Source organism: Lepisosteus oculatus, chromosome 6 (assembly GCF_040954835.1).
Source record: "Lepisosteus oculatus isolate fLepOcu1 chromosome 6, fLepOcu1.hap2, whole genome shotgun sequence".
NCBI lineage: Eukaryota > Metazoa > Chordata > Actinopteri > Semionotiformes > Lepisosteidae > Lepisosteus > Lepisosteus oculatus.
Genome location: NC_090701.1, coordinates 9,241,689 through 9,269,416, shown reverse-complemented (window position 1 = coordinate 9,269,416; position 27,728 = coordinate 9,241,689). Strand labels below are relative to the sequence as shown.

The 27,728-nt window shown below is 34.6% G+C and overlaps 1 protein-coding gene across 1 annotated transcript in view; it reads left to right on the top strand.

Annotated features, from left to right (window-relative positions):
• LOC102685667 (V-type proton ATPase 116 kDa subunit a 1) overlaps window positions 1-23,764 on the top strand; it is a 50,287-nt gene extending 26,523 nt beyond the window's left edge. The window contains exons 10-21 of the mRNA XM_015354634.2: window positions 3,441-3,653; window positions 6,672-6,822; window positions 7,856-7,989; window positions 8,568-8,728; window positions 9,463-9,556; window positions 11,345-11,463; window positions 14,045-14,255; window positions 16,787-16,894; window positions 18,645-18,764; window positions 19,606-19,723; window positions 20,499-20,670; window positions 22,424-23,764. Of these exons, the coding sequence (XP_015210120.2) occupies window positions 3,441-3,653; window positions 6,672-6,822; window positions 7,856-7,989; window positions 8,568-8,728; window positions 9,463-9,556; window positions 11,345-11,463; window positions 14,045-14,255; window positions 16,787-16,894; window positions 18,645-18,764; window positions 19,606-19,723; window positions 20,499-20,670; window positions 22,424-22,511 (1,689 nt within the window). The 3' untranslated portion in view covers window positions 22,512-23,764. The remainder of the gene's footprint in view (window positions 1-3,440; window positions 3,654-6,671; window positions 6,823-7,855; window positions 7,990-8,567; window positions 8,729-9,462; window positions 9,557-11,344; window positions 11,464-14,044; window positions 14,256-16,786; window positions 16,895-18,644; window positions 18,765-19,605; window positions 19,724-20,498; window positions 20,671-22,423) is intronic.
• Window positions 23,765-27,728: the final 3,964 nt, after the last annotated feature.

Genomic DNA, 27,728 nt, shown 5'->3' with positions numbered 1-27,728 from the left:
TTAATAACATACAGTACTTCCTCAAACATTTCACATCAGGTAAGACTATGCTCTCAGGAAATCCAGGGATAGATTACAAGGATAAGCTAAGACTGAATACAAACCAATGCAAACCTGTGACAGCTGACATAAGACATATTCTTAGACTTAAACTTTTTTCAGAACAGATAGCTAATGAGCCAACTAAATTAGGGCTTAATATACGAATAGTCATGTGATCTGGAGCAAAGTGCTTAAGTTATTGACTTTGGCTCAGTAGGATCCTTTATGAAAATAAATCACAGTAGTTATTAGGAACCAGTCACGTAAGATAAATCAGACAAATGTAAATGTCTTCTCTTCATTTGTAAACTTCTTATGTTTGCATGTAAACTTCTCTGGGACATTAAAGAATCTCAGCTCTTTAGTGGATTGGCAGGCAGAATTTGGCTGAGTTCTTTATAGTATCGCTAAAAATTGTGAAGTACAGTTGGGATTGCGCTTGTCTGCAAATTGTGTTGCTGTTCCTCACATGAGTGTTTCAGTTTCCCTCACTGTATCAAGACTGTATCAGTAATCACAAATCTAATGAATCATCTAAAATACGTTTAAAACTGGCATCATAGCTCCTAGAAGCTCCAAAAAGGAAAATTGCCAGCTGATCTGCCTCTTTGCATTACTCTTGATGGAAAATTTCAGAGGTTCTTCTTAGTTCTTAATTCTAAAGTCCCAGTATTTTTGATTGTTTAGCTAGATGAGTGCTGTTACCAAAGCCAACATTTTCTTAGGTACTGTAGGTCAGTATTGTCTTTTGGCAGTCAGGCATATCATGCATTCTGGACTAAAGAAAAAAGTATACAGGATATCATTTATTAAAATAAAAGAAAGCATGCATGTCTTGCACTTCCAGATCTGTTTAATTGAATATGTTAAAATTTAAAGTGTGTTCATGTGCTAAATTCAGAGTAATTTATTTACTAGGGTCTACAGCTCATCTTATTGTCAGTTTCAATGCTTCTGTCCTAGAATTTGTGGTGTAGAAGGAACAGTGTACTTGATCTCAGTAAAACTGTGGGGCAGGTAACCAAAGCCGGAATGAGTATCGTGCTATTTGTATAGTATGGAGAAAAACGTTCATTATTTTGGGCCAGATTCTCTTCCACTTTTTCAGTCACAGTACAAGGACAAAATACAATAAAAAAGAGCACAGACAATCAGAGGCTTTTCAGCCCATTGCACTATGAGGCTGCTTGGTGTTTTAGATCCTCAAAGTCATGTAAAATAGTGATAATAAAATAACACATGGAGAGGGGAAAGAAAAGTAGATAAATTATACGTCAAAGTTAAGAAGTCTTAGGGGAACTGTATGTGATTATTGTGCTGAACATCCTGATGAATTTCTTTGGTTGTATCATTAGTCACAATGGTAAGTGAGAGAAACCTACTGGAGGACAGGTCTTCCCTTGCTGTGATTTATGGGTTGACCAGGTTGCCCTTGATGGTGAATTAGTCTGTCACAATTAAGTGTAGACTGGAACTTGACAAAGATATGGCTTGAACCTTATAGTTATCACGTGGATATGGCCTGTGGTTGGGGGTGGAGTAAGATTTCCATGTTTTTGTGAAATGAAGAGGTTCCTAGCCATGTCATACATTACCTGAATATAGCAAGTTCTAACATGAACAAATGATCCTCATGTACAGAGATGTTTTTTCTTGGCCTGGTAGATTTGTGTTACAGTATGTATAGTGATATAAAATGTATAAATCACTTAAACATCATTTTTATTTTTTAGTTCATTTAATTGTGAAAAGAACTATAGAAAATAATTCACTATTGAATCAGCTCAAGCTGATTTGGTTGTCTCTATCCCTGAGGTTCATAGATAGAGAGAACAAGGCAAGAGTGAGGGGGAGATAAAGAGATAGACAGAGGAAGAAAAGGGAAAGAGCTGCATAATGTAAAAAGAGAAATAAAAAATAGTGAAACGGACAGGTGAGTTTAAGCAGCAAGAAAAGAAGGAGGTGCCATAACATCACAATGAAAATGCTAGCTAAACCAACATGAGGAACAGGAAAAGGACAGGCTGTTATATCAGCACTACATGTTTAGCATATCCAAGAAATGATGATACAACAATACATTAATTAATTAACTAGAAGACATATCTTATTTTTGAGGTGAGGGCAATAGACAATGGAAAATGGATTTTGCGAGTTCACGTGCGAAACAAAAAGCATTAGCATCAGAAAGACTTGGGGAAAGTACAGTAATAGAGAAATGCGAGACAAACTGCCAGTGAGTAAGAAAGGTTGTAAGGAACACCAGTCAAACATTTTTTAGAGAGGAAGGAGTTATTGGAAATCACGCCCGGAAACATGGGCAAAGTGATGTCTGGGATATTTGAGATTTTTTATGATTATCAAGACTGACTGAAAAAAAAAACAGCAAACCGGTAAAGGTGATATTGTTCATTTAATGCTTGTTGTAGTGTTCATTATTTGTATGTGTGTTTTTCTCTGGGAAACAGTTCTGACCACATTCTTGATATGACAGCTGTTTGCCAGTGAGAGCTGTCCAGGGATCTGGCTTGTGTGTGCTTGGTGGAAATACTGCAGATTGATTGAGGAAGAAGGCAGTCAATAATGAAGTGTGAAGGATACACGAAAGTCTTCCAAAAAACTAAAAAAAGAAGAATCTGACAACTGGCAATTTTAACCTGATAGATGTAGAATAAATCTGGAGTCAGAATCTCAGTGTTTATTTTTAAATAATATCAACTTCAGCACGAACTTACATTTATATATACTGTATATAATCATATACAGTATATCCTACAGAATATTTAGCATGTTTTTTGTCCTTTTATTGTTTTCCTGGGATCACAGTCCTTTTGCAAAGCATTAATTACACATGCCGTTGTAATTTAGTTGAACTCACTTAAGAGAAATTAAAGCAATCGGATCAAATTAATATGGGAAATAAAAAAATAAAACCAAAAATATCAATTGTAATACTATAAGATAGCTTCAGACTTTATTTCATGTTTAAATGAGAATGGGAAATGCTAAAAAGTAAGTAGTGCCAAGAGAGTTCATGGAAACAAGTGCAATGATGTGTGTAAAAAAGTAGTACAAGTATATTGAAAATGTTGCTAAAGAGTTAAAAAAATCTTCTAGAGAGACCAGAAATGTTCAAAAACTGTACAGAATGAAACACTATGAACTCAGTTTACAAAGCTGACAAGGGGTTGTCCAGACAAACAGTCGCTAAAATGATACGATCTGTAAGAATGCTATAATTTTTTTATTTAATAAAAGAAAGGACAGCTAACACCTTTTTTGGGAATCACAGGTCATAACTTGGATCACCCTAATCACTGAGTGTGTAATTCTCTGCTGCAGCTCTTCACAGAATTGATGATTCCAAATAAACAGTGGGATTTCTCTTCTACCCAAAGGTCTTAAGGCAGACTGATGAATACCGGGAAAGTATCTTAACCTCCACAGCAGCCAGCCTTCATGAATGGAACACCAAAGTGAAAAAGATGAAGGCCATTTATTACACACTGAACCTCTGCAACCTAGACATCACCCAGAAGTTAATTATTGCTGAGATCTGGTGTCCAGCGTCTGACCTCAGCAAAGTCAACGCAGCATTAATCAAAGGATGTGTAAGTGATTTAAATGTAATTGTTGTTCACAAGGAAAGAGGGGCATGTATCATGTTGGGATACAGTACCCAGACCTGTACCAGACCTGTTTTTAATTTAACATTTTCAAACTGAAAACTTTCTTTTTTTTCATGTTTTGGCACAATAATTAAAAAAACAGATACTGTTTTGTTTTTTGCTGTTTCTCTTTCCTTCACTGAAATCGTCCCCTTTGCAAAGTTATACATTGTTTGTTTTCTATTGAAGGAATGACTTAATTGAAAAGTTTACTTCATTTCTTACTTCAGAGTATAATATTAGCCAGTAAAAGTTATAAAGACTTTAAGTCATTAGTTATAAGTTTCAAATGTAATGTTTGGGTGTAATAAAGACAAAGAGATACACTTCCCTGTAAAAAGGTAGTCAGAGTTTACCTCACTATCACCTATCACCTATCTTGAATCAGGTGGTTCACAGGCTTACTTTTAGAATTATTTTGTACTGGAGAATAATTAGCTTTATGAGAACTTTGATTGTTTGAAAACATTTAAAGGTCCAGGTCCAGGCCCAGGATGTAGTTGACTCATGGACATTTTCTCCCATCTCACCCACTAAACTCTGTTACACTTTCAAACTTGCCCTTGTCCTCACACAGGCACCCCTAACCAGGTTTCTTCTTGACCACTGCTCAGTTTCAAGCACGTCTAGCCTGATTATATCGTACTACCCAGTACCAGTGTCTTGGTAGTATGATACTGTTACTGTATATATTTACATTGGTCACACTATAAAAAAACAATTCAGTATACTGTATATACAGTATCTATATCACACTTCGCCTTCTGTGAGAAAGTTCCAAAAAAGTGTTAAAAGATTAAAAACTTTATTCATATACTGTAAGTTAAATTGAGCTGAGAAGAATTACAATGACCAAAATGCCAGTTCATTGTGTTTTCCATACAAAAGCTGTGTACAGCAGTATAGTAGTGAGTAGGTGAATGACTGAGGATCTGCAAGTACAGTCTACTCTGGTGATTTGTAAGTGATGCCCAGATGTATTGATTGAATATAGGTATAATATGTTAAGAAATGTATAACCTCAGTGAGGTGGGGCTTTTTTTCATGTGGAACATACCATATAAAGACACTTGTCACTTTATACTTTCAAATATGAAAGTGTGGATATTCTCTGGTTCCCTGAATGTATACCTGCCTCACAAATGTGTCTGCATCTGTCTTGGTGATTCTTTGTATTGGCAAATCAAGAGTCCCTCCCTTAAGTTGTTCATAGTGCTCATAAAGGAAAAAAAAACAATGTTTTATTGGGATTGCCTCTGTGGTTTGGAAGAATGCTTCAAAGGTTTCAGGTAATGAAAAATTATTTCCTGGGAAGATGTCTGAAAAATTAAATCAATGCAGCTTCTCTTACCAGATAGCATGAACCTGCAGCTGAAGTGATTCATTATTATGATCTCTACATCATTTAGCCTCCAGGCTCCCTAATGTGCAGTCAGGTCACATTGGCTAAATTTAAATCTAGAATAATCTATGCCCTTAATTAAAAAACTAACCTAGCTGGTGATGTTTCGTTCTTAGCAAAATGGCAGAATTGGAGAAATGCTGTTTTTGTCCAGGGCATTTCAACAGAGTACTTTTAAAAGCAGATGATTATACTGCAAATGTACACACATGACTGCATAATAGAGCTAACCTGAAAGAAACCTTCCTTAGGGTTGTTTTAATTGGTCTCAGCAAAGCCCAACTGGGCACACTTACATATGTCTTTTTGCTCCCTGAACACTGCATGGAGATTTGCAGCAGTTAGGGTAGCAAAATCATTTCCCTGTAATTCAGCTGGCTAATGACCATTGCTGTGACTGATCCTAGAGCCACAACATGCTGAAAGTTTCATAATACCTTAAGGCTGTGCTAGGGAACACTGATACCTGGGTTCAGTTAAGAATTAATGCAAATATCCTATTGTAAAAGTTTCTAAACATTGGTAGAGAAAGAATGTACAAAAATATTGTTGTAACTTCAACATTTCCTAAGACTTGACACATTGTAAATTATGACAATACTCCTAGGTAGTCTTTTAACTCCTTAAGAGAACAATATTTCTGTTCATCTATGAGAGTAGAGATTCTAATTATCCTTCAAAGTGCTGTCAATACCTCACAACAAAAAATTGTTTTAAAAAAACAAGCTTAACCTTTCATTTTCTTTCATAATGTTATCTCAGTGGAATATGGATTTGTATATCAAAATGTATGATTAATCCTTGAAAATGTCATGTAGTCACATCAGTCTCCCAAAAGAGTATTCAAAGGATTTTCTAAATATCAAGATAGTAGAGTAACAAGCGAATGTTTGTGTCAGGACCTCAAGAAAGTAGGATTTATCTCAGGATGAGATATTTTTAGAAAGAATATCCCCAGTTTAACATTCTGAACCACAGAATGCCCTGTCGTTTGCAATATGTGTAATAGGCACAATAGATAAGATAAATAAACCGGTTAAACACAGGAAGTTGAAGAAACTTCCAAGGATACAGAAAAATAGTGCAAAGACAAAGCTTAATCATGTGACTTCCAAAGTAAATATAACGTGACTATTCATGATGAGTGTATGCTCAGAATGTCATCATTCTTCAATCAAGTCTGTATAAATAGGTCAAGTTTGGGTTGAAGGAGCTCAAGTTTCTAGGCTGGCTCACCTGCCAGTGTCAATTCTACAGACACAGCCAAATGGAACTAAGTGTTCAGTTGAGTGGACTTGGGAGTTGGTTGTTACATTTTACTTACATGTAACTGTACTAATACTTTGAGAGAGGTTTATCGTAGGACCTTCATTAGTTTACGTTCTTCTGACTTGATAATGGCGTACTGTGGACGAACAAAGTTCAATTTACTCCATTTATGACAACTCTAAATTTATTAATTTTAGAGACATCATTTTGAGCTGACAGAATCGAACTTTAAAATCTCGCCCTAAACAATGGGAAGTGGACTTGCTAAAACGCTACGCTTACCCTTCCAGGAGCAGAGTGGTTCCAGTTTGTGTCCTGTATTGAACAGACTAGAGACTCAACAAATCCCACCCACCTTTAACAGGACCAACTCCTTCACTTCAGGCTTCCAGAACATCATTGATGCGTATGGAGTGGGCAATTACCAAGAGATGAACCCAGGTGACAAGGCAACTAGGGGTTTGCTATATTCACCTTAGCATGTCTGAGATCAAACTGTAAAATCAAATGAAAATGTAATCCAGGCAACATACAATTCATAACATTTTCACCATACTGAGCTAGAAGACTTTGAAATGAAAGCTATACCACTTGGCAACAGTTATGTTATTTTACTCACAGTTTCACAATTAATGGGAATGACTTGTCTGTTTTTACCACCTTGTATGCTTTCTTTTGGTTTTAAGGGGTTTTATTAGGGTCTTAATTGGCACACGTACTAGAGCTGTAAACCTGGATATGTTCAGAATACTAAAATGTACTTTAGCTAATTCAAATGCCCAACTGCTTTAAAATGACCAATTCTCATCCTTGAGCCATAACATAAATGGTTATGACAAACCATGTGATTCATATCAGTTTAAATCTACTTGATAGTTTGTCTTGATAAAAGTAATAATATGTGTTCCAAACTGTAGTACTTCTACATGATGATGTACTTCTGTGCTGCTGTAAAGGGAATTCTGTCTGTTAGAGGGGAAGCTTATTTTTTATGGACATACAGTAATTGTTGTGTATATATATTGCGATTAAATGATGACATATATTATCATTTGAGCCTCTTTAATGGCTCAAGAAGTAAAAACTCTCATTAGGATTTCAGGTTAAGACCCTTAGTAAGCTATTGCTTGTTTGTGTCTCATCTATTTCATTAGCTGAATGTGACCAGGATCCCAAAAGTAATTTGAAGCAGCCAGACAAGCACCTACTGTACATTAATGGCATGAATCATTTCAGAAATCCCATTTCTGAAAATGCAATGTATTTATTATATTATATGCACTCTATTAGTTCTTTTCTCACTTTCACTTTTAATTGTTTTTCATTTTTATAGAAAGTATTTCTATGCTAACAAACCATACTCATAACACATAATACCCCTCCACAATTATTTCATCCTTTTATATGACAGTGTGTACAGCAAGAGGCGTTGAAATCAGTTGGATAATTGTTTTGTTAATTTTTTGTCTTTCAGCGCCATATACAATAATCACATTCCCTTTTCTGTTTGCTGTGATGTTTGGAGACTGCGGTCATGGACTAATCATGACACTCTTTGCGACCTGGATGGTGATACAAGAAGAACAATTCAAAAAGTTTAAAAATGAGGTTGTTATTTAGATTGTCACTTGACAAATTATGACCAAAAATTGAAAACCATCAGTATAGGATGACATTCTACAGTTCTACTAAAATGGAAATTCTGTGTTATTAGCAGATTTGTTGTTGGCTTCGTTATGCCCTTATGTATGGTTAGCTAGATGTGCCCTGTGTCTATCTGGCCAACAAAGGTAATGTGTATTTTCATCCTCCACTGCACAGATGCTGAACAGCATGCATCTCAGATCAACAGAGTTCTGACTAAAAATTAGAAAGTTTTATGCTTCAGAAATTAGATGGACTTGAATCAAGTACAGTACCATCTGTACCAGAGATTGTGCTTCTGTTCACCCTGTGTGAGCTTTAAAATGGAGCATTAGTTAGTGGGTGAAGTGGCAAAATATGAACATCCTGCCACAATATTGTTGTTATCTGAGCATCTTAAGAAATAAAGGTAAATAAGCTGAATATGAGATCAATACATGGAATTGATTTAATTATACTGCACTCTTTGAGCATCTTTTTTAAATTACTCTTTTATCAAATAATAAATAATCTTGATAATCTAATTTACATTTTTCCTCTAGATAAGTGATATTCTTTTCAATGGGAGATACATCATTCTACTGATGGGCATTTTCTCAATATACACCGGCTTCATTTATAATGACTGCTTCTCCAAAGCCTTCAACATATTTGGCTCCTCCTGGAGAGTTAAACCAATGTTTCATCCAAATGGACCATGGAGGTATATGTTACAGAAAATCTTTAAAAGTCAGATGGCTTATAGGAAACGATGGTTCTGACACATTGTAAATTTTAAGACAACCCACCTCCTGTATGATTATGACTGGACAAAGGGCTTATTAATGTTGATACCCATACTTCATCACAATTGTTGGTCTTATCCTCCCAAAGTTATAAGGATGTTCATTCTAAGTCAAAATATTAATGTCCTTATATAATAATATATTTATCTATGCTTCTAAGAAGCCAAATTGTCAATGAGTAATTCTTTTTGTAGAACCTCCATTGTAAACCCAAAACTCTGTTAATGATAGCAAAGAAAACATACTGTATGAAGCACTGATTGGTAAGAACAAATTAATCATAAGTTAATTTCAATAATGGGCTTGATTGGATATGTATTAAATGTAATTGATACCTTGTGGGCATGTTTATAAGTTCTGCAGCTTACTTATAATATGCATGTTCCATATTTTTAATATTTTTTTTAATCAATGAAATGTATAATTTACTAAAAGCTTACTGAAAAGTAAGTCAGGATTTAAACACTAATAAAATTAACCATTTTGTTATATACTGTACCAGAACTTAATCATGTTTGCTGTAAAAATATTTATAAGGTTTTTTTTACTCCCATGCGTCCTCTGTAGTTTTATTATAGACATGTTGACAACTCATATTTCCATGCATAGATTTCTTGGGTACAATAGAATACATGTTTTTTTTTTTTTCCAGCAACCAGACATTACATGGGTCAGGGATACTACAGCTTGATCCAGTTACTCCTGGCGTCTTTTCAGGAAGTCCCTATCCCTTTGGAATTGACCCTGTGAGTGAAAAATTATATTTAAATATTTTACCTGATCATGAGAGAGAACAGCTTTCTTTTACTGAATCCATCCATCCGTTTTCCAACCACATTAATCAATACAGAGTCACGAATGAGCTGGAGCCTATCCCAGCAAGCAATGGGCGAAAGGCAAGGTACACCATGGATTGGACCCCAGTCCATCATAAGGCATGCACAGACTCAAACACAACTCAAACTGTGCCAATTTTCCCCTGAAGCAAATCGAAGTATGTCTTTGGACTGTGGGACTGTGGGTAGAGCTCTCAAAGGAAACCCACACAGGGAGAACATACACAAATCCACCCAGACAACAGATCTGGAATGGAACTGAGGGCCCAGCCCTGCTTGGCAGGGAAACTAACCACTGTGCCACCATGCCACCCCATTTACTGACTCTTACAAACAAATTAACATTCCCTGTAACATTAAAAATCTAGTCAACAACTTCACCTGTATAATGCTGTTTGGTAAAAACACAGTATATGAGCTCTATCTTTAATCCCTTAAAATGTCAAGGACAAAACTAAATTCACCATAAACTTCATTCACAGTAAAACCACATTATAAATGATATGGAATTGTCTATTGCCAAAATTGATATTCATTGTCATTCTGTCTAGCAGTATTTCTGTTTTCAATCATACTTGTTATGATTACAATACAGATTCAATATTTCTAATACTGACTTTACAAAAAAGAGATTGTGACATTTGGTTTCAAGATATGTAGGTTTGTTAAACATGTAAGAAAGAAAATAAGCATACAGTTCATCATATTTCGGAATATTTCTAGCATTTCAAAGTCAATATATTCTAATCCCAAAGACTAACACATGCCTCTGGGTAAAATATCTCATGGTAATGTGTATTTTCATACTAGTAGATAACATCCCTGAAGGTCTATTTCAGTGTTTAGACTCACTCAGTCAACTGAAAAAAAAAAACATTTTGAAGATTGAATTTCAGCTAAAGCTGCAGGAGTGAAGTTCTTCTCTTGACCTGTAAATAGCCTTACTGGGTGAACTGTGTAATTTTTTTCTCTTTAAATGCAAAAAGGCCAAGTACCATCCCAACCAGCTTTCACTTCTTCCATGTAGTATACACTGCAAATCAATAAAAACAAAAACTTGACCCTTTGGAAGGTTTTGTTCTACAACCATTTGTCTATATGCCTATAATGTAGGCGTGCATTATTGTATTATAAGCTAATGTAAGTGTAATGTTGAGTTTAGTGGCTGGTAGCAGTACAAATGCTTGTGTACTTTGTATCGCTTGACAAAAATATTTGTTTTAACAAGCAATTGCTATACTCGAATTTTTGACTCATGCTCATGATAAATGTCATTTCTCACAGAAAAATAATTGGAATATCTTTCAAGGAAAATGCAAATCATATTTGTTGCAAAGGACATGTGTGTTTATTACTTAGGCACAGGTCTTTTCCTACAAAATATAATTCCAGTATGTGCTGCACAAACATGACCTTGCTCCTAATACAATATCTTGATACACTATAACTTTTTTAACAATGAATTACCAGAATTACAGATAGGTAGGGAAGATACCATTTGTTCGGATTTGATCTATGGTCATTGGGCATCTGAGACACTTGAAGTCTTACGTTCACCACTGCAAACTTGAAGGAGTCTGGGAAAATGATTTCCAGTGAAACTGCATTGATGGCTGCTACCGCACAGCATCAGTCATTGGTCTTGAGAAATTCATGAATCATGTAAGTACTTGCTGTTCCCATTTTCATTTGTTTCAGATTTGGAATATAGCTTCAAATAAATTGACCTTCTTGAATTCATATAAAATGAAGATGTCTGTCATTTTGGGAGTTATTCACATGCTCTTTGGGGTGTCCCTCAGCCTGATGAATTACACGTGTGTATTCTTTTTATCCAGTCTAGTACGATCTTAATTGTGATTAATTTGTTAAACGTCTAAAAGTTAGTTCATACATTCCTTGTGTGATATTTCATTATTATTAATTATTTGGTAACATCTAATCATGTTTTTGATTTATTCACGGGTGTGTTCATTCAATCTGAAAGGACTTGTCATGAATGTGTAAAAAAACTCAGTCTTTTGCAGAATGCGATGTGACCCCAATGAAACCTAGACAATAGGGAATTCTCTCACAACAGGAAACCCAGTCTTATCGTATACCAGTGCTTGCCATTGTCTAAGGATGGGAGATGATAATGCTCTGTGCCCATGACTGACCAATATCGAAACCTGGCAGAGGTAGAGCTGCAACTGTCACTCATGACATTATTGGTCACTATTGTACTAGCTCTGAAATGAAAGGATAAACTTAATCTAATCAGTCAAGATTTAAATATTTGTTTGTTTTGTGAGTTACAACATGAATAAGTACATCATTTTCACTCAACTCTCTTTAACAATCATCTCAGTGGTGAAATACACACAGTGTAATGCATCATCAGCTAAGGTACTATTGAATTTCACTATTACATAAAAAAGAACACACAACCTCCTTCTGTGGCTTTCCAGACGATTTACCTTCTAGTCATGAGTGTTATACATTCCAGGTGTCAGGAGAACTCAGTTGTATGCTTAACACATGGATTCAGTCTAATGAAAAAAGCTCATTTGATCTGTGTTGAAAGTTATTATAAGCACAAAGTGTAGATTCTGTTAGGAGGATTATCATCATGATTGTTGAACATTTCCCACATGAATCACTGGAGTGGGAATAGAATGTTCGTTCAGGCAAAATAATTTCTGACTGTATCAGCAGTATTCCATGATTCCTTGCTTAAGGTGGAGAAGGACAACATTCTTAGAATAAGTAAATGCATCTCTCTACAAAACTGAATAATGCATACAGCAAGATAAAATACACATGTATCAGTTCACTAAACTTTTTGACATATCAATGTTAAAACTTAGATTTTTGTATTACTTGGGATCTCTAATGAATTATGATATTATCCTCCCAGTGGATGAGTTGTTAACAATCATCAGTCCTATTCTAGTATGTAACTCATGTAATAGGGAGCCCTTAGCAAGCTGCAAATATGGAAATTTATTCAAAGTGTGCCCTTAATATTTCACAGAACTTCAACCCATTAACTTTAATGGTCCATAATCCCTTTAAAGATCTTCTGATGTCAGTGGTATTAACCTTCAGATGAGCAAGTAATACTTTTTGTTCTTTACTGTTAAAACAGAATGAGATCTCTTAGGTAAAGGACAGATTGTACTTTGCAGTTTCAGTGTCCTTTTATTCCTCTGCTGGTGAAGAGATTTCTTCCACTAGGTTATTAGCTTTCCAGTGAATTTTTTCTCTTGTTCTTTTGTGGGTATAGTGTAAGTACAAAATGTCATCCTTCGACTGTTTTTTGTTTAGAATATTTAGGAAGTTTGCAAATAATAAGAGACCATTCTTCCTGCCTAGCTTGTTCTGTTGCAAGTAGCTCATTGATCCAAGGATTTCACTCAGTCTGTCTATAAAAGCAACCAGGGTGTCAACTTTAACAATGTGGATAGCTCTATCCACAACTGTTTGTGCAAAAAAGTACCTCTTATTATCAGTGTTAAATGCACTTCCCCATACACTCCATTTATGTCTGATTCATATTTCACTATCTATTCCGTGGGAGTCGATTGGGATGACTTTGTCAATGCCTTTGTCAATGCCTTTGAGGATTTTGAACACATAGTTTTGAGATCTATTAACCTGTCAGCACAGGAGATTCTTTTAAGTGGTAATGTTTCCAGTCATTCTTTTCACACTCATTGAAGAACAGTAATATCTTTTTTTTTTTACTTCTGACCACATTTACATATAAAGAAACCTTTTGTAGAAATATCAATAATTTATATTCTAGTTTAGCTAGCAAACTTGTCAAGTAAGCAGATGATGCCAAAATAGGCAGGTCACCAAAATAATGTAGAAACAGGAAATTCAGAAATATTTAGACAAAAAACAGTTTAAATTAGAATCCTGCGCCTTGCATCCATGAATGTAAAAACACATCCATAAATAAATCAAAAACATTTGTAGCAACAAAGGTACAAAAGCTAAATTAACCAGGAATACTAATCATTGAGTGTTTTGTTTTACTTAATAAATTCTGCTAGCATCCATCATGACTTTGATCACTTATAATATATTAAAATGAAATATGTTCTGTTATATGTATAAATGATGTTTTCTGAAATGTCCTTTTGTGACCAAAGGGATCTTGACATATTGAATTATAAGTGAAAATACAGAAGGAATCCTATTGACTTTTAGCACTGGATTACCAGCTGAATTTATTTGATTGGATTTCCAATCAAATAATGATTTTAAGACTAGGGAGATATAACATGATGGATCAGTCAAGTACTATATTTGTTTTCAAAGAGACCAAAACTCAAATAATTAAAATACAACTCTCCGTCGAATGCAACTTTTTCTTGCACTCATGGAATTTGGTATTTTGTTTTGCAGATATTTCAAAAACACCCGCAACATTCTTCTGCAGTTCATTCCTGAAGTTGTCTTTATGCTCTCTCTGTTTGGATATCTAATCTTTTTGATCATCTTCAAGTGGTGTAGTGTGCTGGAGCCAGAAACAGCTCCCAGCATCCTCCTGCTCTTTATTAACATGGTGCTCTTCACCTACAGTGATTCCAGTGACAATATGCTCTACAATGGCCAGGTACCATGTGAATATACAGTAAACCACAACAAATTCTGTCTACTTTTCCAAAGATAATATGTGCCTTTTTTAATTCACAGTTTTGCACTATAAACACCTGTAATAATTAGAATAACCTTATCCAATGGAGGGTTTTAGGCCATACAGTAGATGCCTTAAATTACATAAATTACTTAAATTACAAAACGCTTACTAGAAGTACTTATTTATAAAATGTATGAATTTTGTCTCTGATTATGTAATTATGAGAATTTTATAATTAAGGAATTTATATTTAAGATAAGAAATACTGGTTTGTAAATAGAATTATTTTTAAAATACATTTAGAACATTCTAGGAAATAGCCTACTGTAATTATTAAACCACTTTGTTACAGCAATCCTGTTTTTGGTGCAAAATCCTAAATTGAAAGGTTACACAATTAGAGTAATGGCCTCTGTCTTGTGTGAAATCAAAGTGGCTTAACTTGATTTCAAACTAAATTAATCTGTCACTGTACGTTCAGTCAGATAGATATTGAATTTCAAGCTACAATTCACATAGCAATACAACAAATTGGCCATGAAGAGCAAGAAGCAGCTGAAACAAATCAGGGATGAAGTGGTAGAGGCAAAGATCAAAAGAAGATTATTTATCACTGAATGTAATGAACTCCATTATTGAGAAGCTTAAACTGCATCATATCATCCAGACACTACAACCTACAACCTAGATTGGGTTGTCTTTAGAACTGAAAAAGTGAACATGCAGGTGTCACGATTATAGTCCCTCCTCCTTAAGGGTGATCCAGCCCTTTCACTTCAGACTTAATTCTGTGCACCTGACCCCTTTTCCCAGCCCACCTTAAAAGCCAGGCGCTGACGTTCATCCTGGCTCTGCATCTGGTTTTCGCACCGTGCGAGTCTGGGTACTTGAAAGTGCCTGGTCCCGTTAAGGTTTTAACCTCTGTTCCTGTTCCTGTTCCTGTTCCCCGTGCACCTGCGCACTTTGGACACGCCCCCCCCTGTTTTCAGTCCTGTATTCCTGCATGACTTTTCCCTATTGTTTCCCCACTTCTTCGGATTGTGTCATCCGCATAGGGTCCAGAAAGAACTGTTCGTTACAGCAGGAACCTAGCTAGGGATACCACTATGAAGCCAACCATAACTTTGAAATATTTACCAAGTTTTTAATCTGAATCAGGATTCACTTTTTATATACATATCAACCATATTCCTGAATATGGATACATGGCAAATCACCCAATCACCATCCCATCATGTTATGCAAACACTTTTCATTAGCATATTGTAACGAACAGTTCTTTCCGGGCCCTATGCGGGCGACACGATCCAAAAGGTGAAGAAACAATAGGGAAAAATATCATGCAGGAGTCGGTCAGGAGACAGGGGGGCGTGTCCATGCAGTGCTAGTGTCCGGGGGAGTGAATCCAGGGCGAACAATCCAGAGGGATGGTAAATCCAGAGGGGGAATCCAAGACGGGAGGTTTAGTCCAAGACCAGGGGATCCATCTGTAGTTAAAAGCAGAACCGGGTCGGGACCAGTGGGGTAGGGAAACAGGTACAGGAAACTAAACCATAACGGAGCCAGACGCGGCAAGACCCCGGGCTCACACGACACGAAAATCAATGAGAAGCCCCGAGCAATCGCCTGCCTCTGGCTATAAAGGTGGAATTAAAGAGGGGCTGGAATAAGGAACAGGTGTGGGGAATGAGACAGAACAAGGAAGGGCTGGAGCGCCCTTAAGAGGAGGAGTAACGATCGTGACACATATACTGAGAAGTTTCAATTCAGCAAAACATATTATTGGCAGGGTGTGAATACTTTTGTGAATACTTACTGTAGCATGCATCTTCTTAGTTTTAGTCTTACCCAACTAATTGTCTTCCTTCAATTGGTCAAGTGACTGGACAGCAGGACATCCCCCTGTAAGGGTTTACCTTTCTGAGGAATGTAGTTAAGAAGAGATTTGCCATCTTGTCTTCACCCCACTACACTCTTGCAATATACAGTTTATATAGTTTCAAAAGTTTTTTAAAATTATTTTAAAAGAATGAACATTTTAGTTTGGTTTAAAGATGTCTTTTAAAGCAGTCATTGTACCTCTTCCTTCTTAGCTCTCAAATGTAAATGAAAGTGAAAAATACTATATTAACCACACATAAAATACATTAAGAAAAAAGATTATATATGGAGCCCAAAGGTCCCCATCTGGTGCACTGGACTATAATGAGAGATTTTATTGTTGCATGCATGAGTAATTTTTTTATATTGTTTTATTTTCCAATTTGACTATTTCTGCTGATGTTTGCACATGTCATATCTTTAGCTAGGATTGGGATTATGAAAGATATTGAGTTTAATATTTAGAGTCAGTGATATGGCAATGAGTTAGAATTAATATTAAACTAATTGTTGGGTCTAGAAAAGGACCGCATTTAAGCTTGCACTCTCGGTCATTCATTGGTTTCACCATGCGAGTTTGTGTCGTTTCTCCTCTAAGTGTTGTCTAACAGAATGTCTTTATATAGAGAGGAGTGCAGACATTTTTGGTCATCACTGCTCTTCTGATGGTCCCATGGATGTTGCTCATCAAACCTCTTCTCCTCTACAGAGAACAGAAAATCATAAAACAGCAGGTGGGTGAACAGCTCCCACAACAGAGCATTTCCTTTACTTGTAAAATGTCACTGAGGTAGATTAAATAATTGCAGTATAAGACAGAAGCCATGCTTTATATACTAGGAAAATCAAGACATATGCAGTTTCACAATCTAATTTTAATTTTAAAATAGGGAGCATCCTAATATTCCTAATTAATTTTACATATTTTTTTTAAATAATAGGATAACTGTACATAGCATAAATATGTCAAGCACTAGCTCATTCAATTACTAGGGTTTACTAGTAGGTAATCATTGAGATCAATAATCATAACCTTTCATTAACTTCTAGTTACAAGGATTACAATTTATTTTTTAAGACATAAAGGCAATTTGAGCATAAAGATAATTTGCAATGGATGAGAATGAAATGTATGTTATGAAGATATGCAAACAAGGAATAATGTACAGTATATTACACAGAAAACCTTGGTATTGCAAGACATACAGTATAGAAGGAACAGTTAATGAGAAACACAGAACAGTTTTTACCAGGATATCACAATCTGGGGAAAAAAATGTTGTATTCATACAAGCCAAAAGGTGGATTGTCTGACAAAACAAACATTGACTAACTGTCAAGAACAGAATTATTTTACAGAACCTAGGGCTTCACATATTTTTATAAAAGTAGAGTTATATTGAAAAAGGATTAATTTGTAGATATTAAACTCTACTCTAAAGAATTGTAATGATACATTCTCTCTGAGTTTAATTCTCTCATTCTCTCTGTGCCTGCTGACTCATGGTGCTATTGGTGTAGTGTATATGTGACCTTGTTTCAGATCTTCTGAGGCTGAGAACACTTGCAATATTGAAAGAAATTTAAATGCAGTAAAAAGTTAAGACTTACAGCTGAATGAAAGAATGAGTCATACTGTAGGTCCTTCTTTTCCAAAGCCGTTAAAAGTTTTACAAGTGAGCAAAACTAGTTTAGAGTAAACTGCAGTATTCCAAATTTACTTTCTAAATTAATTAAGTCATACTTTATTTTTTAACTTTGATTTCCACTGTTATAGAGTAAGTCAATAAGGACACTTATGAAGAGAAAAAGAATGCCCAGTACAAAAACCTAACATTAATCTTTTGAAACTACTTTAAGTGAAAGTTAAATACTCTGTATTCTACAGTAAGTCCATCAAATTAAATGCATCATGTTGGCAAAAGTAGAAAAAAATATCAACTCACACATAGTTATAAAATCATACGACTTAATAGATGCCAATATACAGAATATTAACATATACATTAGTAAACACATTTGTCATTTGACCAGAAGGCTCAACATGCTACAATAACAGTCTCTCCACTATTTGCCATTCGGTATTACATATGTAAGGTAGCAGTCATGAAACATACCTTTATGAGAGTAAGAAATTTTAAAAATAAATGTGAAATTTTCTTAAAAACAAAATGCTGAAACTTGCTCCTTTAGCTGTCTCTGATCCCTTCACCAATTGCTAATATATGAGATCTGTCAAAAAGCTTATTTTAACTTGTGGTCCTATCAACACTATCAGGTGTTGATGTAATAGGACCAGTGGCAGTCCACAGCTAGCCATCTGCTCTCAAGGCCTCCCTGTCAGTGGTCTTGCTTGGCATGGGAGGATGATGAAGATGCCATCCCACCAAGATGTCAAGGCAGAAATGGAATATAAAAGCTAGCTCCGACACACTTGTATATACTGTAATACAAAACAAACTGTATATAATATTTTTTTAACAGAAGGTCTCTCTAAACAAGATGTCCCTGTGCAGCAACTCTGTGTACTCAAATTCTCAGCCTGAGCAGGAGGATGATGAGATGAATGCATTCTGCAAGACCAACAACCATGAAGAGGAAAAGGTAGAAACTCTGGAAGTATTCTTTTTAATGTGCAGCTTTATATTACCTTCTTATTTGGGCCATATTTAGCGTGGGATGCATTTTTTGGTTTTGTTAATTACACAACAGTGTTAGAGACTGACCTTATTACAATACTGTACAGGTGAAATAAGCCTCAGTCAATAAACTTTCTCTTTGTATAGGAAGATTTACATGACCAACCAAGACTTCACCATTTACATGTATGTACAGAATAGCATACCATTCATCTCATGTAAAATGCTTCATAATGTATATACAGTGTAGAACACACCATTGATTAATAACATAGATCTCTTTGTATTAATTTCAGATTGTTATTCTGAGTTCTTTATTCTATTCTGTACTGTATATCTTACTGTGTTGATATTGAGCACACAAGATCATCTGATAATGTACAAAAATTCTGGATGTCTTACACATATTGAATGCCAAACTATCATTAGTAGTTAGTCAATAATATATCTGAGGATTTCATCCAGCCATTTCTTGAAGGAAGAAAGAAGTTGAAAGAAAGAAAGAAAGAAGTTGGCTTCAACAACATGGCTGAGTGGTTTGTTTGATAGAGTACTTCCACAACCCTTAGCATACAGAAGTGCCTCTTTTTTTCTGTTTAAAGGTTCTTCCACATAGTGACCATGAAGAGCTGGGGAAGAACACTTAGAACTTTTCAAGTATATTTTAAAATTTTTAATGTAAAGTCCAGTTTATTCTCATACGGAGTCCTGTTTCTTCCTGTTAAATTTGTAAAAGGGCTGTCTTGCAAATATTTCTTTGGTATGGGCGTCTTTTGATGCATAAATAAGGATTCTTACTTCTACAGGTAAGCATGGGAGATGTAATTGTTTACCAGGCTACACACACAATTGAATACTGTCTTGGATGCATTTCTAACACTGCCTCCTACTTGAGACTGTGGGCACTGAGTTTAGCTCATGCTGGTAAGTATCACATTAATACTAGTTAGATTCAAGATCTGAGTGTATGGCAAATCGGAAAAAGAAACAATATATTCTTCAAAAGATAATCACAAAACTTTTGAATGCCATTAGTGACGGTTTGTTTTTGATGTTCTATTTCATTGGGGTACTTCTGTTATTCTTTGCAGAAAAAATATGCCTTCATGAATTCGTAGCAAAGTGGCATTTTTGATTTTCTCAAGATTGTAATTGACTCTATTTATCTGGGATGAAGAGCATGGTAATTTCCCAAAGTGGTGTATAAATTATGTTAAAGATTAAAAGCCTTTCTTTTTTGATAATTTCATTTTAAGTAACAGTATGTACTGTATCAGGAATATTAAAGAAGAAAAAAAAAACAAATGCACAGATTTCTAAATGTGTCAAATTGTATTTGCATAATGAAAAAAGAATATACGTACTGTATGTTTGTATGACTCATTCTTCAAGTGAGTTTAAAAGTAATGAGCCTTTTATTTTAGATTTGACAAAACATCAAAGATTAAAGCAGAACATTTTTACTTTATATTTCCAAACCTGGAATTTACTGAACAAAATCAGCAGATTTACATCTTTAGTGTTCAGATTATGACATTACAACATTCAGGTGTGTTATACAGTATACAGTATATTATTTTTATTATAGATTATATGATTTTGTACTATTCTTGCTAATATCTTCGTGAGATATAACAAATGTCAGAGTTTGTCAATGGTAATTATGCATCACCTGCATTGTTCTTCCAATGATCCACAGAGCTCTCTGAAGTGCTGTGGAAGATGGTCCTGCAAGTGGGCTTGACAATAGGTTCACGACTGGGTTGCCTTGTGGTGGCTGCAATCTTTGCCGTCTTTGCTGTCCTCACAGTGGCTGTCCTACTGGTCATGGAGGGTCTTTCTGCTTTCCTGCATGCCCTTCGTTTGCACTGGTAGGCATCTAATAACAACAAGGAAAACCCCCTGTGGTGCTACACTATACTAGACCTTGAAATTCAGGCCCATATTAAATCAATGCATTGAGCCACTGAAAAAATAACATTTTTATCCTGCATTTTCTATGGATTAGAAGAAAGAGGTCTGTCCTTGTCACTTATGACTGGTAGATAGGTTTGTTTTGTTTCACCCCAGGCCTCTTAACAATAATATCAGTGGTCCAGATGTTCCAAACTCTGATATTTAGAAAATTTTCCAGTGAACATTGTATTTTGTGTGTGTTTTATAAGAAATTGATTTGGGAATTCCAAGCAATATACACATTCCGAACATATAGAAGAAGAATATATTCACTTTTTGTGCATGTCTTATAATACCATGTACTGTATAATACCATGTTGTTTTTAATTTTACAATTAAAATTAGTTTCATCATCGGGAGTTATCATTTTAAATTGCAGGTACAGTACTATTAGGATTGTCATCTATGAGTTACTAAGTACAGTACATACTCTGCCTTTATAAAGATGTAATTGGTTCAAATAAACGTGACACATGTCTAGAGTTTAAATCTTGCCATAAAATTGATAGATTCTTTCTTCTGTAACAAAACAATTTTATAATACTTTGGATTGTCTGGCCAAAGTTACCGTAGAGATGTTTGTAATGGAATTTAAGCATCAATGATAATACTGAAAGGTTTGAGGGATGCGTCAAGACTGTAGGTATCTGTAGGTATGCTTTTCACCAGCAGCCTATTAGGGGGAGTAAGTTCACAACTAAAAATGATTTAACATTTCCTTTAAAAGCAAGGAATTTTAAAACTGAAAAGAAAAATAAAAGAGTGAGTCATTACAGGAGTTGGGACATTTTGCACATTTATTATTTACAGTAATCACTTGTATCACACACTGTTAAGTTGCCTAAAGAATGGGTCCCCTCACGATTAATATACATGTACAGGTCCTATTCTGTGTTGGTGTGCTGATGGTATGATGTACACATCTATGCAACTGATATCTATTAAGACATTAGGAAATCCAATCCCTTTTGTTGCAGTTCACGGGAAACCCGGAGATTTATAGATTCATCTTCTTACATTACTATAGATGCAGTTACTGTATATTATGTACTTTACATGTAAGATGATGCAGTCAGCTGCTTCATTCCTGCAGTATAAGCCACAGTACATTGGAAAAATAAGTCTTACTTCAATAGATGATCATTATTGACATTTTAAAAGGGTGAGAATGCATTTTAAATTATTTTTAAGTGTAAAACATAGTCAAGAGACCTTGTCTTTGAAACCAGCTAGTCATTTCAATCAACAAAGGTTTGGGAATGGGAAGCTGTTTTATTTTTTAAAACTTTGTACTTAATATGACAGTATAAAATGAGCTTCTGACATTCTAAAAATGTCCAGATTTAAATTAAAATAAGTTACTTTATATTCACGTAAAAATACACAAAGAATAAAACAATATATGTTGACAATATATATAATATATAAATGACAAATAAATGTAAATATTTTTCTTCATGCACAGAATCATATAGAAAATATAATATTTTACAGTTAATTTACAGTCAACTATAGTGACAGATGTAATTAAAATACAGTAAGTAACTTTGCCACTCATTTAAAACTTTTAAAGAAAGGACTTTTGTTTGCATGCTATTATTTGTTTTATAATTGTTTTGTGCTGATAAGAAATGGGTATTTTAAAGCATTTTCCTGTGTTTTTTTTAGGGTTGAGTTTCAGAACAAGTTCTACAAAGGATCTGGATACAAGTTCGCACCTTTTTCCTTTGGGCATCTGCTTGGAAAAAATGACTGAAAAGAATTTTTGGATAAGATTTCTTTTTGAAATTTTAAAACACATTAATGGTACTGTAGCTGCAGATTTGTTTTCCCTAATAGGTTTGAGATTACCTAAAAAAAATAAAATTTTGCTGCATGAAAATTTAAAAAAATGTTATCCCACATCATATTAGTACCAACCAGTAAATCTCAGGAGCTGCTGCTTGGAAGCTAATAGCATTTTGTAGGGAGCTGTATCCAAATCACTGCTGACTCTGCCAAGTTAAATCCACTAAAGACTACTGGCAACAGTCAGCCTTTGGCATAGCCTAGATTGATTTCCATATTCTCCTGTTGATGTACTCTATCATATGTATCTCCCCACAATTTTATTTTTATTACTGGGTTAAATTCAATAATATGAGTAATTTCAGAGACATAATTAAAAAGTAGTTTGACTTAAGTTAGTTCAATGTATTTTATAATATTGTGACTCTCAAACTGTAATTATAACACTAGTTATTAGATTTCAGAATGAGCTTTCCCTTCACATTATTTTCATCATATGTAATATCACATTTCTCTACATAAATCTGTTGGGAAAAAAAACAGCAATCATTTTAATTACTACTGCTGTTTTAATATTTTGTCCCCTAAATAAACAGACAAAATGCTTATTTTCATGTTGTACTCTGTTCAATAAATGAAGTATTTTTCATTTTTGTTTTTCTAAAAGACTACTCAGTTTAAATTAAATAGGTTCGGAGTTGGGCCATTATAAAAGAGGGAAAACATAAATGGTGTTTTAGTTTTAGCATTATGCACTGTTCTTCAGATTATTTAAAAAGATTAAAGACACCAAGTGGAACCTTAAAAAAAATATAGCACTAAACATTAAAAACAAAAAACATGCTAAAACCTTCAAACCATCAGGATCAAGCACAAAACATGGTTAAGAGTCACACAATATATAGACAAGATATTTACAGTAAATTGGTTTTATATAAAAGGTCTTAAAGGAATTAATGTAGCTTACTGTAATGTAAACTAAATTGAATATTTAATGGTGAATCTTGCAGAGCCAAGTTATAAGACAAAATGTTCTTTCCAAGGGCATCAATGTAAGACACAAAAGGCATGTGAGAAATGAAAATTTGTTTCTGTACATAGATGAAGAGACACTGTTGAAGTCACTGGCTAAAATGTTTCAATGTCTAGTGCTGTGCACAGCTCTGTATTTGCATAACTGGTAAAAAGAGACTGTAGTATCAGTGGGAATACCTGATAATAATAAAGAAGTTAAATATTAAAAAAGGATTTAAGAATTACTATGATAAAGTTCTATGTTTATTTTGTCATCTACATTTTACTTATAATTTTGAACTTTATTACAAAATATTTCAGAAACATTGTTGGTGTGAATCAATCAACCATTAGTTTTGAAACCATGTGAAAAAAATCTCTGCATTAATTTTACAGTAGTTTCTATTCAGTTTTAAATATTTTATATATACACAACATATTCTATAAAGGTACAGTACATGGGTGTTACACATTGAATGTCTCAATTGATGAATTGAATATTGATGTTTTTCTGCTCTCTACAGGCCCGGTTATTGTAGGTATTGTGAAAGATTCTAACTTTCAGGGCAGGTGAATGTCTTAACCAGCTTGGTTAAAGTGCATGGTTGGGCCCTACAATCCAGCCATTGCCTCATCAGATCTAGAATTTGTCACCAGCAAACTGTTACTAAGTTTTTTCTCATCAGCAGTGCTCAGTTCACTGAGGGCCAGGAGATATCAGGGTTTGAGTCTTACCACATAACATAGACATGTTATTTCACTGGAATCTGAACTTGTAGTGCTGTTTGTGAGAACTACACCACTACTATAATCAAGGGAAATTGTGTAATTCTCATTTAAAACTAACATATTTTAATTAAAATAAATATTCTAGAACTAACCTGTAAAATAAATTGGCATGAACAGTAAGAGTTTCTTTTTCCTGTTTTGCAATTTACTAGCATTTCTTTTTTATTTCTACCACTTGTAAATACATTAAGCTATGTATTCAGAGCCATGTTGATTGAATTATAATATTTTGATTTATGGTGTCCTTGTACTTGTTTAAAAAGTCAGACAAAGAAAATGAGACAGAGCCAGTAGCAATTTATTGGTCATTCCTCTGCTAGTGCAGTTATGCAAAAGGAGATGATTTCTATCTTAATGTAAATTTAATGATCATGGTGCAATATTAATTCAGGTTATAATTAATTAAAAGAGAGAGATCAAAACCAAGCTGTGAACAGAATCCTCATATATATTTAACCATGAAGAACAGTAAAGGTAAGCTTGAGCATTATATCGTTTAACATTTTAATATCCATGCTTTGTTGGAAAAGACATAATTGAAAATGAAAATAAGAAAAACCTTAAAGTGTGTGCAAAGTTTGGCATAAAAGGGGATGAATCTTACCTGAATCATATACTGTGCCTTGGAAAGTATTCACACCCTTCCTGTGGTGTCCCTTGAACTCATTATTTGGTGGAAGCACCTTTGGTAACAATTACAGTTATTGTAAAAGTATTTTTGGGTAAGTTTCTACAAGCTCTGACCACAGATTTAGTGCCTGTTCTTCTGGCAAATGTACTAAAGCTCTCTCGGGTTGCTTGAAGATCACTTACAGTATGAGCAGCACTTTTCATGTACAGTATTTCCAGTGGTTCTCAATAGGATTCATGTCACTTCCAGTAAGGAAATTCCTTAAGCCACTCCAGTATAGCCTTGTGATTGGATGTAAACTAAGTGATGCGCTATGTTAAATTTTGTAACAGAAGTCACACTTTTGTAACAGTTTGCATTTAAACCAAAAAGTTATCATTCTCTCTTGTCTGACCACATATCATTTTCCCATATTTGGAGTATCACTTAGGAGCTTTGTTGCAAACCCTATGTGGGATTTGAGATGTTTTTTTTTCAGTTCCGTACAAACTACCTTTGTGGAATGATGGGAACATTTTCTCCCATCTCAGCCACTGAGTTCTGTAAAATTGCCATTGGCCTAACTAGTTTCTTCCTTGCCCATCTACTCAGTTTGGAGGGACAGCCTGATCTAGACAGTGTCTGGGTGCTTTTCACTACTTAATTAACATGTTTCCCCATGTTTAAGGAGCTATTAAGGGGTTTTTAATTCTCCTGATCTGTCAATTTTTACCTGTTGTTTTGAAAGCTCCTGAATATTAGTATTCATGTGCAGAACTATTAAAGCACACAGTCAGATGCCACTCAACTGTGTGGCTCATTAAGCTAATTGTATGCACCGGAATTCATTTAGATTTGCTACAGCAAAGGTTTTGAATACATCTGTGCAGTAGTCATGACTTTCCATTTTTTTCCACATTAATCATCTATTTACTTATTTCTTTTTTTCTTTTACTTTGAATGTGTGGAGTAGTTTGTCTATATAACATACTAATTGCTACTTCAAAGAGTAACGACTGCAAGCTTTAAAGCAGGAAAATGAGAAACCTGTGCATGGGTGGGAATACCTTTTCAAATCATTGTAAGTAACCATTATTTGTTCACAGAAGTATATATAGCACAAAGTATTACATATGTGGTATAATTACACCCTACGCTCTGTACTTTCTGCCTTGTCTATGATTACTCTTGGTACAGTATGATGCTTTCATCAAGCCAGGCCAACGGTGATTTGCGAACAGAGAACTTTTGATAAATCTGTCACCATCTCACGCTGTACACATTTAATGGCAAAAGCTATATCTACAGGTAAATCTCACAGCAGTAAGAGATGTACAGTATACTTAGATATAATATATTGACTGCTCAAACACAAATTAACACTAACAAATATACTGCAAGATATGTAATTACTGTATATACTCTTTGCATAACATGATATTTGAAATGACACAGTATATCACAGAAATAAGAAACTAGATTGTTGTGCCATTCCTTGGAAATCTCAAAAAGATGTCAAACAGTACACGTGCCTGAGTTTTTGCTAAATTGAATGGACTGTCCTGATTTTTCATGTACCCTGGTCACTTTAAATATAAGTTATTTTGAATAACTATCTTTTCTATATAAGATTGGTTTCTTTAGCCAGACAGGTACTTTAAGGAGGTGTCAGAAATGAATTTTTACTACCTAAAGGGTAGTATAATTTCTTTCTGTTTCTTGTATGGAATTTTAGAATTCACCTTAGTTTTGATTTAACAAGGTAATTTGAGAATTAACAATTCAATGATTAAATTGTTAATATTGTCAAGTGCCAGAAAAAAGATTGTGTTTAAGCTCCCAGTCTGTGGTATCTGTAGTGGCATAATGTGTAAATGATGTTTGAGACTGAACACCTGTCCAATTATTAAGCCTGGATAATTAGAAAGAGGAGTGATCATTAATAAATAAAAGCTGTGTAGCATCTGCTCTGTTTTCTGATCTAGCCAGTAAATCAATAAAAGATAGTCCTACGGCTAAGTTTCCAGACATTGAACACTTCCAAAGAATTTTAAGAACAAGAGCTGAACTTCTGTTTTACAATTAGAACAACAAAACAAAACAGTTTTGAAATCCCTTTGCTCCAAGAATGTCTGTGCTTGTCTGTTGGGTGTACATTGAACAATCTGCATTTTTTCCACTTTGTTTCCTGTAGTTCAACCAATGTTATAAGCTGTCTTTTGAGCCTTTGTCCAACAAAAACAAGAAAAACAAAACAACAATCTCAAAAGGCCTTCATTAGTTGACTGTTGTAAAACTGATGGATAAGGTCACTCATTTCATGGAGGGGCAATGAATCATTGTTAAATAAAAATATCAGTCCTGTTAGCAATACAATTGATGTACACATAGTCCCATAGTTGCTTAAATCACTGCATAATGTATTTTCTATCTTAAAGCTTCTTTTCCAAAGCCCCAAAACAATTGAATTATGTTTAGCCTGAAAGACCATGATAAATGATGTTTCTTAGCTGTGGATTTGAAGTTAATCAAGCAGCAAATCCAACTTGACTGACAGTCCTTTTCCCAAGAATTAGCCTTTGTATTAATTATTTCACATCTGACCTACTAGAATGTATGTTTCAAGACTATTAATAAAGGTATTTACTCAATTAGTTTGTGAACTGTTTTAAGTCAAACTGTTTTAAATCAAAAATCACCTAAAATATGAATAAGGATCAATTAAATGGAAAAGAATACACTGTATTATCATATTTCTCAAGATCAAAATGG